This window comes from Thalassophryne amazonica, chromosome 2 (assembly GCF_902500255.1).
Source record: "Thalassophryne amazonica chromosome 2, fThaAma1.1, whole genome shotgun sequence".
NCBI classification, from domain to species: Eukaryota; Metazoa; Chordata; class Actinopteri; order Batrachoidiformes; family Batrachoididae; genus Thalassophryne; species Thalassophryne amazonica.
In genome coordinates, this window is record NC_047104.1 from 71,756,333 (window position 1) to 71,777,027 (window position 20,695).

General features: G+C 41.7%; 1 protein-coding gene across 1 annotated transcript in view; it reads right to left on the reverse strand.

Annotated features, from left to right (window-relative positions):
* The window catches only part of LOC117525801 (ADP-dependent glucokinase-like), a 61,092-nt gene extending 41,004 nt beyond the window's left edge, over window positions 1–20,088 (reverse strand). Inside the window, exons 1-2 of the mRNA XM_034187736.1 lie at window positions 19,835–20,088; window positions 5,219–5,378 (exon numbers count right to left, since the gene is read on the reverse strand). Of these exons, the coding sequence (XP_034043627.1) occupies window positions 5,219–5,378; window positions 19,835–20,030 (356 nt within the window). The 5' untranslated portion in view covers window positions 20,031–20,088. The remainder of the gene's footprint in view (window positions 1–5,218; window positions 5,379–19,834) is intronic.
* Window positions 20,089–20,695: the final 607 nt, after the last annotated feature.

Sequence of the window (20,695 nt, forward strand, 5' to 3'; positions counted from 1 at the left end):
TAAGACACATTAAACAGAAAGAACCAGAACCCAGAAGGGAATAATCAAACTGTTATGGCATATGCATGGATATCCAAGAGCAGCATCTTTGTCTCGCTTCACACTCATCTGTTGTTCACATGACTTTTTGCATTCTGTTGCTCCTGCTAGTCAAGTGTGGGAGCATTCCGTGGTGTCGCACTTCGCTACATAGTCACACCATGGATTCATCCCATATCGGATGGCAACCACACAGGCTCTTGATGTCATTTATACGAAGGTCGGCTGAAAAGGTCTGCCTCTTACATGATTATTTAAGTGAGTGAGATACACACATATCTGCTTTAAGCCTGAAATGTTCTCCATCAGGCTGTGTCATTACTGTTCCATGTCGCCCCCTTTCCTTTACGCACACTTACACCAAAGCTGGCTACAATTTTCCACCCAGTCAGTGCAGAAATCGGGGTTCGGTTTCACAAAGCAGTCTAATCTTTCAGTCTACTAAACTTACTTAGTCAACTAAGGTTAGTCGCCCAACATTATCCATCTAATCTCCGTTTCATATAGACCACTAAACCGTTAGGCTGCTGAAACCTCCCACAGGTGTAAAACCTCAGCGCAATCAAAACAGAAGGACTGGCAGGGCATTGTCCCTCCTCATTTGGTGGTTGATGGCTGGAGCCATCATGTGCACGATGAAGATGATTGTAGGCAGACGGAAGCCGGTATCGATGCTGAACCTCTGCATCCGTAAACATCTCCAATGGATTACTCAGGTCCCGAACACCCGCTCCCACCGCAAGGGTGTCTTTCCTTCCTGCTCCATCAAGTGGTGGTACAGTAGTGTTCAGAATAATAGTAGTGCTATGTGACTAAAAAGATTAATCCAGGTTTTGAGTATATTTCTTATTGTTACATGGGAAACAAGGTACCAGTAGATTCTCACAAATCCAACAAGACCAAGCATTCATGATATGCACACTCAACGCTATGAAATTGGGCTATTAGTAAAAAAAAAGTAGAAAAGGGGGTGTTCACAATAATAGTAGCATCTGCTGTTGACGCTACTAACTCAAAACGATTATGTTCAAACTGCTTTTTTAGCAATCCTGTGAATCACTAAACTAGTATTTAGTTGTATAACCACAGTTTTTCATGATTTCTTCACATCTGCAAGGCATTAATTTTGTTGGTTTGGAACCAAGATTTTGCTTGTTTACTAGTGTGCTTGGGGTCATTGTCTTGTTGAAACACCCATTTCAAGGACATGTCCTCTTCAGCATAAGGCAACATGACCTCTTCAAGTATTTTGACATATCCAAACTGATCCATGATACCTGGTATGCGATATATAGGCCCAACACCATAGTAGGAGAAACATGCCCATATCATGATGCTTGCACCACCATACTTCACTGTCTTCACTGTGAACTGTGGCTTCAATTCAGAGCTTGGGGGTCATCTCACAAACTGTCTGCGGCCCTTGGACCCAAAAAGAACAATTTTACTCTCATCAGTCCACAAAATATTCCTCTGTTTCTCTTTAGGCCAGCTGATGTGTTCTTTGGCAAATTGTAGCCTCTTCTGCATGTCTTTTATTTAACAGAGGGACTTCTGGCAAATAAATTAGCTTCACACAGGTGTCTTCTAACTGTCACAACACTTACAGATCTTTGATCATCCTGGAGCTGATCAATGGGTGGGCTTTTGCCATTTTGGTTATTCTTCTATCCATTTTGATGGTTGTTTTCCATTTTCTTCCACACGTCTGTTTTTTTTTGTTCATTTTAAAGCATTGGAGATCATTGTAGATGAACAGCCTATAAGTTTTTGTTTAATCAAACTACGCTGTTCTTCTGAACAATGTCTTGAACGTCCCATTTTCCTCAGGCTTTCAAAGAGAAAAGCATGTTCAACAGGTGCTGGCTTCATCCTTAAATAGGGGACACCTGATTCACACCTGTTTGTTCCACAAAATTGATGAACTCACTGACTTGAATGTCACACTACTATTATTGTGAACACCCCCTTTTCTACTTTTTTTTTTTTACTAACAGCCCAATTTCATAGCCTTAAGAGTGTGCATATCATGAATGCTTGGTCTTGTTGGATTTGTGAGAATCTACTGAATCTACTGGCACCTTGTTTCCCATGTAACAATAAGAAATATACTCAAAACCTGGATTAATCTTTTTAGTCACACAGCACTACTATTATTCTGAACACTATTGTACATGATAACTACCATTTTTGAGGTAAGACACTAAAGTTTTGTTGACTAAAATAAGGTTAGCCTCCTCCGTAGCAGGCTAAAAACTTGAGTCGGCTAATGGGAAACTTTAACCAACTAAGTGCTTTGTGCAATGACTACATGGGTTTAGTAGGCTAAACAAGATTAGACCGCTTTTATGAAACCAGGCCAAGGTGTGTTCTCTAAGTACCAGCAACACACAGCTGCTTGCAAGTCTGCATGATTAGTGTAATAGCATCCCTTCAGGGGTTCTTTCAGCTTGGCAAAACGGAAAAAAGTCAAAGGGAGTGACATTCGGACTGCACGGCAGGTGTGGTGAAATGTGCGCCGTTGCAATGCATCCTGTATTTGTCCACTCGTGTGTGAGTGAGTGAGTGAGTGAGTGAGTGAGTGAGTGAGTGAGAGAGAGACAAAGAACAAGCATCATCATGCTGGCAAACTGCATCTTTTCATTTTTCAAGGACGCACCCGTTTCAAGCAAGCATGCATGTAGCTTTTGCAAAGTGTTCACATATCAGACCAAGTTGATAGCACTGTCCTGTTTTGAAAATTCTGTGGACTACACCATTGCATCTGCACTTGATGCTACGCATCTGTGGCCATTGTGGGGTGCCCCTACGGGCCTGGTCATGCAGGCTCATCGTAGCTATATTTTCACCCAACAAACTCCTTGCCCACCTCCTGACTTCCACACCGGTGTCGCTATAGACACTCATTTGTAGACTGTCCACAGGTGCACAACCCTCTGCTGTGAGGAGTTCAACAACAGCATGTTTCAAACACACGTCACCTTTTTTTTTTTTCCTAAACGGACTACTGTGCACATGCGTTACATTGAAGGCAATTCTGTGCATACCTGAAATTGCAAACAAAAAGACTCTGATGTAATGAGAGTTGATAGTTTTCTATATATTGTCAATATTATTATCAAATATTAATGTCTTTGTCTTTACTTTGATGCCTTTACTTTGATGAACTGCCTTTCATCTTGTTTTGATTCTGTTCTCTGTTTTCCATATATACATATATGCATGTGTAAGAGTTCATGCACCATTATTCTTCTAAATAATCACTCATTGTTAAAACAGTAATATAAACTGAACTGTTGAAGTAACATTTGTTCTTTTGCTTAATGAATGCGCAGACTGTTTTGCTAAAGCTATGTTTTTGCTGAACACAGATTACAACTGCTCCCATAAGAAAAGTAACATTTGTTGGTGAATGAATGCGCAGACAGTTTTGCTAGAGCTATGTTTTTGTCGAGCACAGATTAATATTTCGGCACTGAGCAGACAATAACACAGCCTATACACTAGTTCGAGGCTGGCGCTGTAATGTCTCAATTTGAAGAACAATTACTATCTGTCTGAGCAACACTGCAGGGCGCCTACCAGGTGCGAAGTGATACAAGTATGAATTGACTGAAGAAACGCAGCTGTGCCTTGTATATCGTTTTGTAATATGTCTGTGTGCAATAAATACAGGAGCAGAGTGGGCGGGGCCCTTTAGAGCTGACTGACGGACAGCGATGAGGGGTCACGCTGGCTCTCCCTGATCAAGAAATGAAATTCAGTCTCCAGCGTGATCATTCTTTGTGTTTAGTTAACTGAGTTGCTTTTTTACAGATTTCAACTCTGACATAGTCAACAAGTAAATCAGACACAGATACACTTCTAATGAAAATTTGAGAGAAATCCTTGAAGGTCAGGGCCCATATCCATGAAGCAGCTCAAAGCCCTCTCAGACAGCTAACTTAGCCTAAAAATTCCTGACAAGGAATCTTAGCCAAAGAGAGATCCAAGAGGCGTCTGAGAGCAAGTCTGAGCAAAGAGGAGACAGAAACTTTTATCTTTGTGAGGAGGCGGGGTTGACCCCGTTGCTAGGTATGACGCAGTCCTCTAAGAACTGTGACTGGGTGTCACAGAAAGGGAAGGAGGAATTAAAAAACAAAAAACAAATGCACTCTGAGCTCCTAGTCATGAATGGACAGTAAAATCAACTGATCATATAACCTGACCTGCATTAAGCAATGTCAAATGTGCAACCGTGAAAATTAATGTCACGATGATGATACTCAGCAAAATTAAACTATAGCAATCACCGGGCCGATCGCGAAACCTGTAAGTGTTGTGCTGCAATGCATTATGGAGAATATATACGGAAAATATCTCTGCTTCCTCTCTGTCTTTTCTGACATTTTCTCTGCTTAAGACACTGTTAGGCTTCTTAAAGTTCTCTTCCCTACTCTTACCAGTTTGGCACCTTATGAGCTCTCTTAAGGTCTAAGGTGCTTTGCGGACAACTTTCATTTTACCAAGGGAAAATTCTAAGAAATGTCTAATAATTGGAGGAATTCTAAGATTTTCCTTAGACTAATGTCATTAGGAGCTATTTTTAGTTTTAGGCTGCTTCGTCGATACGGGCACAGGAGCTTAGTCTTGATCAAAGAAAATAGCAAACTCAAGACACTATTCCTCCCTCAGCTTCTCAATTACAATTTAAAAATAATGATTTGAAAAGAAAAACTTATTTGATTATTCATCATCACAAATGCACATATCCACTTTTTTTAGTTAGTTGTCTTTGTTCAGCTAGTTCCAAAAAATGAACACCAGAACAGAACAAACCAAAGACAAAACGGAAGAGAAGTTGAACAACATGAATTTGTTGTGATTTTTTGGACAGCTGTCACACACATTAAACATTAACATAGACAAAAGTACCACATTAGCAATGCCCAAAGAAAGGAGGGTGAAAACCCTGAGCTTTGATGTGGTCAATACTGTGAGAAAGAAAAATCTGTACATATGTGGTTGTTCCTTATAAATAAACCCATCTTCACCAACGTTGGAGTATAGTTGTATTTGTTAAACATGGAAAATAAGTGTAAACCCTGGCTTTAAATGAGCTCCTGGCTGGCTTGAGGAAATACAAATGGCTGCTCATCTTTCTGTTGTAACTTGACACAGACACACACACACCACCTACTCTGCGGCAGCTCCTGGTGCAAAGAAGTAAGCAAAACTCTGGGCCAGCTGCTCTGCATTTTCTAAGTAGTCATGATGAAGGGGTTGGTCTGTCTGGGGCAGGTTGATCTTTTTGAGCAGCGACACCCCGTCCACTATCAGGTCCACACAACCTCCAAAACCTGTGATGACATAAAGAGGCACCATTCAGCTTCTAAAGACATCTACTTTTAACATCTGAAAATGACCTGCTCAAAACCAAAAGACACATCACACCGAGTTGACATATGGTCACCACTATGCATGCATTCCTTGGTACCATTGGTTAAATTATCAAAACAAATATGGCTCCTGGTGTGTTTCTCAACCTGAACCAGAGAACACCAGCACGTTGTGCCACAGCAAGACAATTAAGTTATTTTAAAAGCTGGAAGAGTCACAGGGCCTCATTCTGTCACCTCAGCGTTTATCACAGACGACATCAGTCGACTCTTCAGCATTCTGCATGTAATGAAAATAAATCCCATGATCCACCAAGACAAAAATAAAAATTTAAAAATGTTAAATTACTCTGTTTGGCCTCCATGTGGAGTGGAGAGGCCGCACAACCGTGAACACGTGCTCAATGATGTGCTCGTCAATCTTTACGTGTTCTGCCTGCAAAACAAAACACTTTTGCCGGCAGTGGAAATGCAAACCAAGCCACACTTAACGGTTCTGACCCGTCCCATACCATGCAGTACTGACCCAAACCACTCGGTGGAAATGGGGCTTCAGCATACGTTGGCTAAATCATCAAGGTGTCATCAAGGTGTGACAGCTGCATAACTTATCTGATGTTTCCAGTGTATTCTGCACATTTTTCATACATTAACATACTCTTGCTAAATCATCAAGGTGTGACAGGGCCCTAAAGCAATCCCACTCAAAAATATTGGAGGACAGAAAAACTGCCTGACAACTCCCTGCCTCACTCAATTATAGCTACTGTGTGTCAGATTTGAAGGGAGTAAATGCTATGCCCAACAAATAATGTTTTCTAATTTATAAAGCTGACTGTGTGTGTGTGTGTGTGTGTGTGTGTTCGCTATGTACAACCACAGTAATTAAGCAATCAATACCAAACTTGCTACGGTGACTGGGGGCACCAAAGGGGAGGTCACTGGGGCCCTTAAGCCTCGGTCACATGGCACTAATGAACTCAAAACGAAACATGAAATCTGGACTTCCGTTGACTTTCAGAGACTTCGTTTAACCGCTGTCCAGCTTTGTTCCTGTAGCTGGCGCTTCGTCAGAATTTTCAAACTGTTGAAAAATGTGAACGAATCCCGACGACAACCTCAATTCATCCCTATTCCGTTTTGCTTTCTGTGTTGGTGGTTCCTCGTTTGCGTAGTTCCCGTACCGTCAGCGTTCCGTTCGACTGTCGTCCAAAGTCTTGCACGAACGTTGACGATATGTGAACAGATTAAGAACTAAAGAAAGATCTGATGAGCTGAATGTGACTCATCTGTGTGTGGGACAAAAAGCAACGTTTTCATACAGAAACAATAGCAGTAAGAATGCCACAAACAGCTGGAACGTGTGTGAGCAGACGTTTTTGTGAAGACAAACCTGTGTCGAGACAACCAGATCTCGCACCTGCAGGTGCTGCAGACACCACAGGCTGGCAGCAGACTTGAGCACAGGCTGGCACTCGGTCTGAAACCTGCTGTCAAGTCACGTCATCATGAAGGTTTCGTTTTGATTTTGTTTAAAGCGTCAAGGTCGCCGTTTGTTTCGTTTTTCTTTTGTTAGTTTCGGTTTTGCTTCGTTCCTTTATGCGCTCTAAACTCGCAGACTTTTCAGTGATGGGAAAAGCACAGTCTCATTCTTCCACCTTCTGTCGACGATTTGGGACTTTGGACTTTTTTTCCTTCGTTCAGCTACCATCATGTCCCACATGACTGGGCCCTTAGGTTGAAAGCATACATGCACCAACACACACACACGGTTAGCCTTATACATTAGATCACAACCTGCTCCCCTATGGACAACCACTGTAATTAAGCAATCGACAAAAACTTGCTATGAGCAACTTTGGTGACTTAGTGGTTAGCACTGTTGCTTCACAGCAAGAAGGTCATGGGATCGATTCCCGCCTGCTGCCCTTTCTGTATGGAGTTTGCATGTTCTCCTGTGTTTGCGTGGGTTTCCTCCGGTGTTGCACCACTTTCCTTCCACATTTAAAGACATGCAGGTTAGGTGAATTGGAAACTTTATAACTGTCCAGGTCTCCCTTGCAAAAGAGATCTTGATCTCAATGGGACAAAGCTGGTTAAATAAAGGTTAAATTAAATGGTGACTGGGGGAGGTCACTGGCGTCCTTAGATTGAAAGCATAATGTGTGAACACGCCTTATATATCATATCATGACCAGTGGTGGGCACAGCTAACCAAAAGGTTAGCTTCAATAACCGTTAATCAGCTAACTGTCAGTATTGCCTCCATTACATTCTCAGCTACTAGCAAGCCGCTTCTGAGTTTAAATACGGCCAACGCTTCTGATAGAACCAAAGGCGATCACAAACCCAAACAAAGCCAATGAGTCATCGCTTCTGTGTTTGTGCACCCTGCCCACTGCTGTAGGAAGAGTCAATTACCTTGACAGCATACAGTGGTCCATCAGTGAGGTAGGTTTGGCTTATACTTTGATTTATAAATCAAATTAATCCAGATAGAATAACTACATTAAAGTCGTCATCTGTCATTTGTACAAAGTGAAATATACAACACGTGTGTTAATTTTAAATAATGCACTAATTCTAGTTTTGAACATTAACACACAGATCCCCAAAGGGATTATGGGTAAACTGAGACTCCGCTCACACTGATTGGTTGAGTCATTCATTCTATGTAAAAACCAACACAAGTTAATGTAATGTGTGTGTTGGTGTTTACAAATAAATGTGCTTTTGTAAAATGTCATTTTTTTCATCTGTAAAAAAAAATTAAAAGATATTTGCAAACAACGAAAAGTCTGTTGTGATTCAACAATCGTGAGATATAACCGGGCGCCAGTAGATGGCAGTGTTCTATGCATTTTAACCTATCTACTGGATGAGAATGGGAATAGTGCCCAATTATATCACATGGTTGTCAACCTGAATGACAATCACGGCCGAACCACTGCATGCTGTCAAGGAAAATGACCTTTTTTTGTGGCAGCCTGGTGGCCAGGCCCCTTCTGCTGGGGTAGTGTTGAGCTCAGCTCCTCTCAGCAAAATACATAGCAGACAGGAGAAAATAGGGTTTCTAAATGTTTTTCACTGTTACTAACTACGTAAAAAGTTAGCGGTCTATAAGTTATCGGAACTAAACTTATCCGAAGCTAATGGTCCGCTGATGGTTTTTGAAAGTTAGCTGAAAAGCTAACCCACTAACAAAAAAAGCCAGCTTCGCTAATTAGTGGTTAGCGGATCTGTGCCCACCACTGATCGTGACCTGTTCCGCTATGAACAGCGAGAGTAATTAAGCAATCGACACCAACCTTGCTATGGTGACTGGGGGTACCAAAGTGGAGGTCACTGGGGTCCTGAGGTTGAAAGCATACATGTGCAAACACACACGGTCAGCCTTATATATTAGATCACAACCCACTCACTAGAGCCCTTATTTTCACAGTTCACATGGTAATCAGGTCAGGTAGCAAGCATCACACTTTACTTACTACGTAGTAGCGGCTGGCTAGCATGCAGCGTGCGCCATGTGCTAGCTTAAGGCATGCTTTTTTCTTTTTCTTTTTTCTTTTTTTTTATTAAAATGTACCTGCTAGAGAGGTGATGGTCTAGTGGTTAAGCGTTGGGCTTAAGACCAGAGGATCATCGATTCAAATCCAGCCTGACCGGAAAATCACAAAGGGCCCCTCCTTATTAATCGCTAGTTGCTCCCGGTGTGTAGTGGCAGTAGCACCCTGACATCAGGGTGATGTGAGGCATTGATATGTAAAGCGCTTTGAGCGTCTGATGCAGATGGAAAGGCGCTATATAAATGCAGTCCATTTACTCAGGTAAGGTAGCAAGCATCACATTTTACTAACTACCGGCTGGCTAAGGTGCACTTTAATTACAATCCAAATAGGCCAGCATGTTTCACGTGCGAGCTAAGGCCTGCGTTTTTTTTTTCCTCAATTACCTGGCTGCTCAGCAAATCACTGGGTTTTTCCACCGAAGCCCCATCGCAAGCCATGCACTGCAGGAGAAACAGAAACGTCTGCAATTACCAGCACACAGGCTGAAAACCGACGTAGCAACAAGATGGAACAGCGCTTATGAGATGGTCGAAAGATTTTTAGAGCAGCAGCCTGCAATCTGTGCTGCTCTCCTCTCTCCGCAGGTGAGAAAAGGTAGAAGTTCAGGTGACATCTGCACACTCAGTGAAACTGACATCTCCAATGCTGAGGAAATGGCCAAGGCACTGAAACCATTTAAGGGATGCAACTAACATCATGTCAGAGGAGTCCACACCCACACTGTCAGTGATCGCTCCATTAAATGCTCAGCTGCTTCATGACACCGCAGGAGGCTTTGCTGAGGATGACACACCGCTTGTGCAGGAAATAAAACTGACTATCCACGAAGATCTTGCAAAGAGATACACAAGTGTGCAGACTAAGAACATTGGTCTCACTGCCTCCACATTGGATCCCGGGTTCAAAGTTCTGCCTTTCCTCACCAAAGAGGAGCAACTGGACGTCCATGCCAAGGTGATTGCAGCTCTTGCGGTAATCGTTATATTTTTTTAAAATGTGAAGAGTATACATACATGTATACAATTAATGAGGATGAAGCTTAATGAATAACTGTTTAAGATATCTAACAATTAAGGACCATATTATGCAATGCAAACAATTGATGTTATACAGTGGGGTAAAAAAGTATTTAGTCAGTCCCTGATTGTGCAAGTTCTCCAACTTAGAAAGATGAGAGAGGTCTGTAATTTTCATCATAGGTACACTTCAACTGTGAGAGACAAAATGAGAAAAAAATTTTTTCCAGGAGATCACATTGTAGGATTTTTAAAGAATTTATTTGTAAATTATGGTGGAAATAAGTATTTGGTCAATAACAAACGCAAATTTTGTAACATAATCGTTGTTAAAATGAGAGAGGTCAAATGTTTCCTGTAAGTCTTCACCAGGTTTGCACAGACTGTAGTTGGTATTTTGGCCCATTCCTCCATGCAGATCTCCTCTAGAGCAGTGATGTTTGGGGCTGTCGCTGGGCAACATGGACTTTCAACTCCCTCCACAAATTTCTATGGGGTTGAGGTCTGGAGACTGGCTCGCCCACTCCAGGACTTTGAAATGCTTTTTACGGAGAAACTCCTTCATTGCCCCGGTGGTGCGTTTGGAATCACTGTCATGCTGGAAGACCCAGCCACGTTACATCTTCAAGCTCTCACTGATGGAAGGAGGTTTTAGCTAAAATCTCATGATACATAGCCACGTTCATTCTTCCCTTAACACGGATCAGTCGTCATGTCCCCATTGCAGAAAAACAGCCCCAAAGCTGATGTTTCTCCCCCATGCTTCACAGTAGGTATGGTGTTCTTGGAATGCAACTCAGCATTCGTCTTCCTCCAAACACGACGAGTTGAGTTTTTAACTACAAAGTTCTATTTTGGTTTCATCTGAACCACATGATATTCTCCCAATCCTCTTCTGGATCATCCATATGCTCTCTGGCAAACTTCAGACGGGCCTGGACACGTACTGACTTATGCAGGGGGATACACCTGGCAATGCAGGATCTGAGTCCCTCTCTGCGTAGTGTGGAGTCTTTGTTACCAAGCTCTCTGCAGGTCATTCATCAGGTCCCTCCATGTAGTTCTGGGATTTTTGTTCACCGTTCTCCTGATCATTTGACCCGACGGGATGAAATCTTGCGTGGAGCCCCAGATCGAGGGAGATTATCAATGGTCTTGTATGTCCTCCACGTTCTTACAATTGCTCCCACAGCTGATTTATTCACACCAACCTGCTTGACTATTGTAGCTTCACTCTTCTCAGTCTGGTGCACATCTACAATTTTCTTCTGGTGTCCATTGACAGCTCTTTGGTCTTGGCCATAGTTGAGTTTGGAGTCTGACTGTTTGAGGCTGTGGATAGGTGTCTTTTATACAGGGGTGATTCTTTAACTACGGGCACTATTGGCCTTAAAATGTAATTTCCATCACACCACTGCCTTACAATATAAAGCGCCTTGGGGCAACTGTTTGTTGTGATTTGGCGCTATATACATGTGCTCTGATGTCACTACCCAAACATCTTTCATACAAACTGTTTAAAGGGACATTACAGTGTTGTGGTGGAAATTACGGCAATAGTGTGGGACACTACATTTGTTTAAAAAAAAATCACAACAGTTGTATGACACTGAATACCCCAATTATGTTTTGATTATTTACTGATATTTTATTCAGAGATATTTTAAAACATTAGAAAAAATGATTCTTTACCATTCATTTTTATCATTGAAGATCAAAAGTCTGGGTGTGGGACAGCACAAAACGACAATATTTGCATATGATGCTGAAAAAAAGGTGAAAAAGTCATCATAGACTACTAGAACAAATTTCTTAACACACTTTCATTGTAAAGATAACTTATAAAGTGTGAAATTTCCCATTTTTTCTGTTTTTCTTACAATATGATCAAGGACATAAGTGGCCGTAGTCTAAGAATCACCCACAGATAACGAGTTCCAACAGATGCCATTAATACAGATACAGGTGGAGGACAGAAGAGCTTCTTAAAAACGTTAGAGGTCTGTGAGAGCCAGACATTTTGCTTGTTTGTGGGTGACCAAATACTTATTTCCACCATAATTTACAATACATTCTTTAAAAATCCTACAATGTGATTTCCTGGAATTTTTTTCCCCTCATTTTGTCTCTCATCATTGAAGTGTACCTATGACGAAAATTACAGACCCTCTCATCTTTCTAAGTAGGAGAACTTGCACAATCAGGGACTGACTAAATACTTTTTGCCCCACTGTAGGACTTCCACATATAACAGAAAAAAAACTAACAGAATGTGGCATCTGCTCTGGCTTATCTGCAGAAAGAGATGGTGCCAGCTGAGGATGAGAATGCAGAGACCATAAAAAAGAAGAAGGCCCTCCTGCTCCTAAAAGAGCATCAGCACGTTGTTAACCTGCTCGGAAAGACATTTACTGAGGTAAGAGCCGTCTCCAAATCTGCCAGCATCCAAGCTGAAGAGAAGCTGAGGAAATATCTGGAGGCCCATCCACTGTCACTCTCAGAGGACCCCCTTCAGTGGTGGAGTTCTCATGAGGCATCTTTCCCTTACCTGGCTAAATTAGTTTAATGTTTCTTATGCATACCTGACACTAGTGTTGCAGTAGACAGAGTTTTCTCTACTGCAGGGGATATTGTGACTGCACAAATGAGCAATCTAACCCCAGACCACGTTGACCAACTCGTCCTTTGGCAAATAACTTAGACATTGCTTCTGGACAATAATCCTCATTATCTGTGTGTGTGTATATATATATATAAATACACACACACACACTCAACAAAAATATAAACGCAACACTTTTGGTTTTGCTCCCATTGTGTATGAGATGAACTCAAAGATCTAAATATCACCATTTCCCTCAAATATCGTTCACGAACCAGTCTAAATCTGTGATAGTGAGCACTTCTCCTTTGCTGAGATAATCCATCCCACCTCACAGGTGTGCCATATCAAGATACTGATTAGACACCATGATTAGTGCACAGGTGTGCCTTAGACTGTCCACAATAAAAGGCCACTCTGAAAGGTGCAGTTTTGTTTTATTGGGGGGGGATACCAGTCAGTATCTGGTGTGACCACCATTTGCCTCATGCAGTGCAACACATCTTCGCATAGAGTTGATCAGGTTGTCAACTGTGGCCTGTGGAATGTTGGTCCACTCTTCAATGGCTGTGCGAAGTTGCTGGATATTGGCAGGAACTGGTACACGCTGTCGTATACGCCGGTCCAGAGCGTCCCAAACATGCTCAATGGGTGACATGTCCGGTGAGTATGCCGGCCATGCAAGAACTGGGACATTTTCAGCTTCCAAGAATTGTGTACAGATCCTTGCAACATGGGGCCGTGCATTATCCTGCTGCAACATGAGGTGATGTTCTTGGATGTATGGCACAACAATGGGCCTCAGGATCTCGTCACGGTATCTCTATGCATTCAAAATGCCATCAATAAAATGCACCTGTGTTCTTCGTCCATAACAGACGCCTGCCCATACCATAACCCCACCGCCACCATGGGCCACTCGATCCACAACACTGACATCAGAAAACCGCTCACCCACACGACGCCACACACACTGTCTGCCATCTGCCCTGGACAGTGTGAACCAGGATTCATCCGTGAAGAGAACACCTCTCCAACGTGCCAAACGCCAGCGAATGTGAGCATTTGCCCACTCAAGTCGGTTACGACGACGAACTGGAGTCAGGTCGAGACCCCGATGAGGACGACGAGCATGCGGATGAGCTTCCCTGAGACGTTTTCTGACAGTTTGTGCAGAAATTCTTTGGTTATGCAAACCGATTGTTTCAGCAGCTGTCCGAGTGGCTGGTCTCAGACGATCTTGGAGGTGAACATGCTGGATGTGGAGGTCCTGGGCTGGTGTGGTTACACGTGGTTTGCGGTTGTGAGGCTGGTTGGATGTACTGCCACATTCTCTGAAACGCCTTTGGAGACGGCTTATGGTAGAGAATGAACATTCAATACACAAGCAACAGCTCTGGTTGACATTCCTGCTGTCAGCACACCAACTGCACGCTCCCTCAAATCTTGCAACATCTGTGACATTGTGCTGTGTGATAAACTGCACCTTTCAGAGTGGCCTTTTATTGTGGGCAGTCTAAGGCACACCTGTGCACTAATCATGGTGTCTAATCAGCATCTTGATATGGCACACCTGTGAGGTGGGATGGATTATCTCAGCAAAGGAGAAGTGCTCACTATCACAGATTTAGACTGGTTGTGAACAATATTTGAGGGAAAAGGTGATATTGTGTATGTGGAAAAAGTTTTAGATCTTTGAGTTCATCTCATACAAAATGGGAGCAAAACCAAAAGTGTTGCATTTATATTTTTGTTGAGTGTAATATATATATATATATATATATTATATATATATATATATATATATACACACACACAGTGGAGAAAATATGTATTTGACCCCCTGTCAGTTTTGCAGGTTTTCCCACCTACAAAGAATGGAGAGGTCTGTAATTTTTATTGTAGGTACACTTCAACTGTGAGAGACAGAATCTAAAAAAAAAAAAAAAAAAATCCAGTAATCACATTGTATGATTTTAAATTATTAATTTGCATTTTATTGCATAAAATAAGTTTTTGACTCCCTAGAAAAACAGAGTTTAACAATTGGTACAGAAACATTTGTCTGCCATTACAGATGTCAAACGTTTCCTGTAGTTCTTGACCAAATTTTCACACTGCAACAGGGATTTTGGTCCACTCCTCCATACAGATCTTCTCCAAATCTTTCAGGTTGGAGTTTCAGCTCCCTCCAAAGATTTTCTATTGAGGTCAGGTCTGGAGACTGGCCAGGCCACTCCAGGACCTTGAAATGCTTTTTACGGAGCCCCTCCTTAGTTGCCCTGGCTGTGTGTGTGGGGTCATTGTCATGCTGGAAGACCCAGCTATGACCCATCTTCAATGCTCTTACTGAGGGAAGGAGGCTGTTTGCCAAAATCTCACAATACATGACCCCATCCATCCTCCCTTCAATACGGTGCAGTCTTCCTGTCCCCTTTGCAGAAGAGCACCCCCAGAGTATGATGTTTCCACCCCCATGCTTCATGGTTAGGATGGTTTTCTTGGGGTTGTTCTCATCCTCTAAACAGTGGTAAGTGGGAGTTGATTTCAAAAAGCTCTATTTTGGTCTCATCTGACCACATGATCTTCTCCCATGCCTCCTCTGGATCATCCAGATGGTCACTGGTGAACTTCCAACGGGCCTGGAAATGTGCTGGCTTGAGAAGGGGGACCTTGCTGCCCTGCAGGATTTTAAACCATGACAGCATCATGTGTTACTAATGTAATCTTTGTGACTGTGGTCCCAGCTCTCTTCAGGTCATTGACCAGGTCCTCTTGTGTAGTTCTGAGCTTTCTCAGAATCATCCTTACCCACAAAGTGAGATCTTGCATGGAATCCCAGACCGAGGGAGATGGACAGTAATCTTGCGTTTCTTCCACTTTCTAATAAATAATCATAACAGTTGTTGTCTTCTACCAAGCTGCTTGCCTGTTGTCCTGTAGTCCATCCTGGCCTTGTGCAGGTCTACAGTTTTGTCCCTGGTGTCCTTAGACAGTTCTATGGTCTTGGCTATGGTGGACAGGTTGGAGTGTGATTGATTGAGTGTGTGATCCCTAACTGTAGAAGCTCTTAATGACACAGTACAATAAGTTCAACAGGAAGAGATGAGACACACAAACTACTCCAGTTCACAAACAATTACAAAAACATTAGTTCTACTGCCCTATGTGCAGTACAATTTGTCACAGTCTTTGTAAACAGTTCCACTGGTCGGACTGGTTCTCACCTCGGTTGGGATAAAACGATAGTATGATAGCGGGTGTTGACAAATGCTCACACACGCTTTGTGGGAAAAGAGACAAATGCTCACAAGCCATATGCACATATAAACATTACAATAGAGGTTTACAATTATAAGTTGCATTTATTACATTTACATTTTACAATATACAGTGTACACAAAAAAACACTAAACCAAATCTGATGCAGTGCCCCACAGCATCAAGTTGACAGAGGGTATATGCAGAGTCAGTATATGAATGACTCTCAACCTGACAGTGGTTGAGACCATGTGGGATTGTGAAGAAAAAAAAAAAAAAAAAAAAAAAAAAAAAAACACTTTGAACAGAGGTATTAAAAGAATATGATAGCTGTGAAATGTGTTTTGGTATGCAGGGTTTCCCACAGGTTGAGAATTTACTTTTGGTGGCAGTGCGACGTGTGGTGTGTAATAAGCAGGTCCACAATCAGTTGTGAAGCGAAGGTTTATGAACTCCATTACAAAACACACTCAACATGTTAACTAATTTAGACATTTACCTATTAAACAAGACTATGAACATGTCAAGGCAAAAATTACAAAAATACTGTCACTGCCCCGATATTTATGTACTTGACTGTATTTCCATAGTTATCGAAGCCAAACACACAAAAAATAGTAAATAAATAAATGAACTGCATTTATAACGCTTTTCCATCTGCATCAGACTGTCAAAGTGCTTTACAAATTATGCCTCACATTCACCCTGATGTCAGGGTGCTGCCACACAAGGTGCTCACTGCACACCGGGAGCAATAGGGGATTAAAGACCTTGCCAGAGGGCCCTTAGTGATTTTCCAGTCAGGATGGGATTTGAACCGAGGATCTTCTGGTCTCAAACTCAACGCCTTAACCACTAGACCATCACCTCCCCAAAAAACACTACAAACTTTAACAATTTTCAGATACTCGACACAAAACAAAATGGTGGGACTGCTGCATCACACAGCAATTTTTCCTTTGCATGTTACTTGTTAAGCCAGTAAATGCCACACTCAAGACAAAAAAAAAAAAAAAAAAAACACATGTAAAGTGTGAATCAGATGAAGGGTGAAAAAACAAGAAACCAAAATGTCTCTTAATGTTCATTTCATGGCCAATTTGACTTTGATCAGTCAGTGGTCAAGGTAAAAGTCCAATGTCAAATTTCCAGTCCAAAACAAATTAAACAGATATTAGTTCAGATGTTACCTGTTAGTCAGGTTACATTTTCCTGACACTTTGAAATGTGGGGCAGGGCTGTGTTATGAGCACTTTTGATCTAGTTATATAGAGGCAATTCATTTAACTGAAAGAAAGAACTTTTTATCTTTTGACATCATGTTATAATAAAAAGGAAGTTGTCTGACTGATGCTTAAAGAGGTCAACTTCTTACAGGTTACATTTTCCGTTACGTCAACTAATTCTACCTCTCGTCTTTCAATCTCATTAAAAATAAATAAATACCCAGTTGTCCTCATCACTACCGCAAGCAGAAAATGCTGAATTTATTCATTTAATTTACCTTAAGATGTACCGTTGCAATGTAGTGGTCACAACTAATGGTGTCAACTTAAGTCAGTTTGTAGTTTCAAGTGCGCCGTGTACTGGGTTAGCTCACAGTACGTAAACAAACAACAACAACAACACGCATAATTGTAAATACACTGCATGTCTATATGACTTTTTCACCTGAAGCAGAAGCTAAGAGTTTTACAATGATGCTTTGCATTCAAACATTCATGCACACACCCACACGTCAGTGTGGTGCCATGCAAAGCTCTCGACTGCACACTACAACCCCTGGCAAAAATTATGGAATCACCGGCCTCGGAGGATGTTCATTCAGTTGTTTAATTTTGTAGAAAAAAAGCAGATCACAGACATGACACAAAACTAAAGTCATTTCAAATGGCAACTTTCTGGCTTTAAGAAACACTATAAGAAATCAAGAAAAAAAGATTGTGACAGTCAGTAATGGTTACTTTTTTAGACCAAGCAGAGGAAAAAAATATGGAATCACTCAATTCTGAGGAAAAAATTATGTAATCACCCTGTAAATTTTCATCCCCAAAACTAACACCTGCATCATATCAGATCTGCTCATTAGTCTGCATCTAAAAAGGAGTGAACACACCTTGGAGAGCTGTTGCACCAAGTGGACTGACATGAATCATGGCTCCAACACGAGAGATGTCAATTGAAAACAAAGGAGAGGATTATCAAACTCTTAAAAGAGAGTAAATCATCATGCAATGCTGCAAAGATGTTGGTTGTTCACAGTCAGCTGTGTCTAAACTCTGACCAAATACAACATGAGAAGGTTGTTAAAGGCAAACATACTGGTAGACCACAGGAAGACATCAAAGCGTCAAGACAGAAAACTTAAAGCAATAGTCTCAAAAATCGAAAAATGCACACAAAACAAATGAGGAATGAATGGGAGGAAACTGGAGGTCAACGTTCTGTGACCGAACTGTAAGAAACCGCCTAAAGGAAAATGGGTTTACATACAGAAAAGCTAAACAAAAGCCATCATTAACACCTAAACAGAAAAAAACAAGGTTACAATGGGCTAAGGAAAAGCAATTGTGGACTGTGGATGACTGGATGAAAGTCATATTCAGTGATGAATCTCGAATTCTGCATTGGGCAAGGTGATGATGCTGGAACTTTTGTTTGGTGCTGTTCCAATGAGATTTATAAAGATGACTGCCTGAAGAGAACATGTAAATTTCCACAGTCATTGATGATATGGGGCTGCATGTCAGGTAAAGGCACTGGGGAGATGGCTGTCATTACATCATCAATAAATGCACAGGTTTACATTGATATTTGGACAATTGAAAGGATGTTTGGGGATGATGAAATCATTTTTCAAGATGATAATGCATCTTGCCATAGAGCAAAAACTGCGAAAACATTCCTTGCAAGAAGACACGTAGGGTCAATGTCATGGCATAGGGTCAATGTCAATGAGCAGATCTGATTTGATGCAGGTGTTAGTTTTGGGGATGAAAATTTACAGGGGTGATTCCATAATTTTTTCCTCAGAATTGAGTGATTCCATATTTTTTTCCTCTGCTTGGTCTAAAAATGTAACCGTTACTGACTGCCATAATATTTTTTTCTTGATTTCTTATAGTGTTTCTTAAAGCCAGAAAGTTGCCATTTGAAATGACTTTAGTTTTGTGGTCATGTCTGTGATCTGCTTTTTTCTACAAAATTAAACAACTATGAATGAACATCCTCTGAGGCCGGTGATTCCATAATTTTTGCCAGGGGTTGTAGGGCAACATGAGTGATTACGGACCTTGAGCCTGTCTGTGTGAATGCAAGGCATAATTGTAAAGCACTTTGAGTTTTTGATGAAGATGGAAATCATTATGAATTTAATTTGGTTATCGTTATTTACTTTGGCTGTGTTCATGTTGTTTTGAATCAGTGATGCATATCCAGCCTTCTGTTTATCATTGTCTTTAAATGCGCGCACACGCACACACGGGTGTCACGTACAAGGTTTACCACCGTACCAGTTTGTAAATTCACTCTCTGCGCATGCGTGAGAAACTGATAGATTGTTCTGTACCGAGTTTACCCTTTCTGTGTGTGACCAAAATCAGGTTTACCGGGCTGGTTATTTCGTCCACAAATTGAAACCAGCTCCCAGTCCTGTCCTCGCACAGAAAAAGTAAATTCAGTACAAAATCTTCCCGGATTTTGCGCATGCGCAGATAGCGAAGATACAAACCTGGTACGGGGGTCATCTCAGTACGTAACACAGAGCTCGCGGTGCTGCGAACAAGAAAGCAAATGTTTGGCTTAACAGTTAAGATAAGCCACCAACTTTTTTTTTTTACGAACAGTTCTATTTCTTTTGCTGACAAGTGGAATTAGCCTAGCGAGTAAACGCAACAAGCATTAACTTCCTTGACTCCTAAGTAGTACTTTTTCCTTTTGGAATTAACTCATGCTAACGTTAGCACTCACCCACGGCCACTCTTGGTCTGACGATGTTGCTCCTTCCGACTTGGCGTTCAGCCCGGAGCAAAGAGGACAGGACGGTGTCCAGCCGGTCGTCCTGTCCCATATTCTGAGGAGACCGGAACCAGAGAGCCAAAAGAACTACAAACAGGGACACCACAGACCCACATTTCATCCACGAAACCCTACCACCCCTATCCATTTCGAACAAGCTAGCTGCGTTAGCCGTCGCTGGGTTGCTGCTGCTGAACGCAGCAGACCTGTAGGAAGCGCGGGGGCGGGGGAGCTGTACGTTTGTTTAACAACCGGAGCGCGCCGCCTGCTCTTTAACCGGTTACTTTAGGGTCAATCGTTCTTGCAGTGATTTTAAAAGATTTACTGTTTAACATTTACTTGTATGTGTCCAACAATTAAATTAATTGAAATTGAATTATAATTATGCTAAATTTATAAGTAGCGGTCCAATTGGTCCTGTGTTTCTCGATATAGTCTGGCTCGGATTTCTAGAAAGTCTAAATTGGCCTCGCAGTTTGTATTTGCTTTTTATATAAACAGTTCTTTTGTGTGTTTTATTGCATCTAAAACTATTCATTGGTATGTGGGTTTAGGAAATCGGCGAACCAGCGTGACAAAACCGAACAAATATCAACTAAGGGGGCGTGTTTATTTGTGTGCTCAATGTGGACGTGGCAAGACTTTGATCTACTGTTTTACTTGCAGAGTTAATTGGGTGATTCTTTAACTACGGGCACTATTGGCCTTGTAAATGTAATTTCCACCACACCATTGCTTTACAATATAAAGCGCCTTGGGGCAACTGTTTGTTGTGATTTGGCGCTATATACATGTGCTCTGATGTCACTGTTT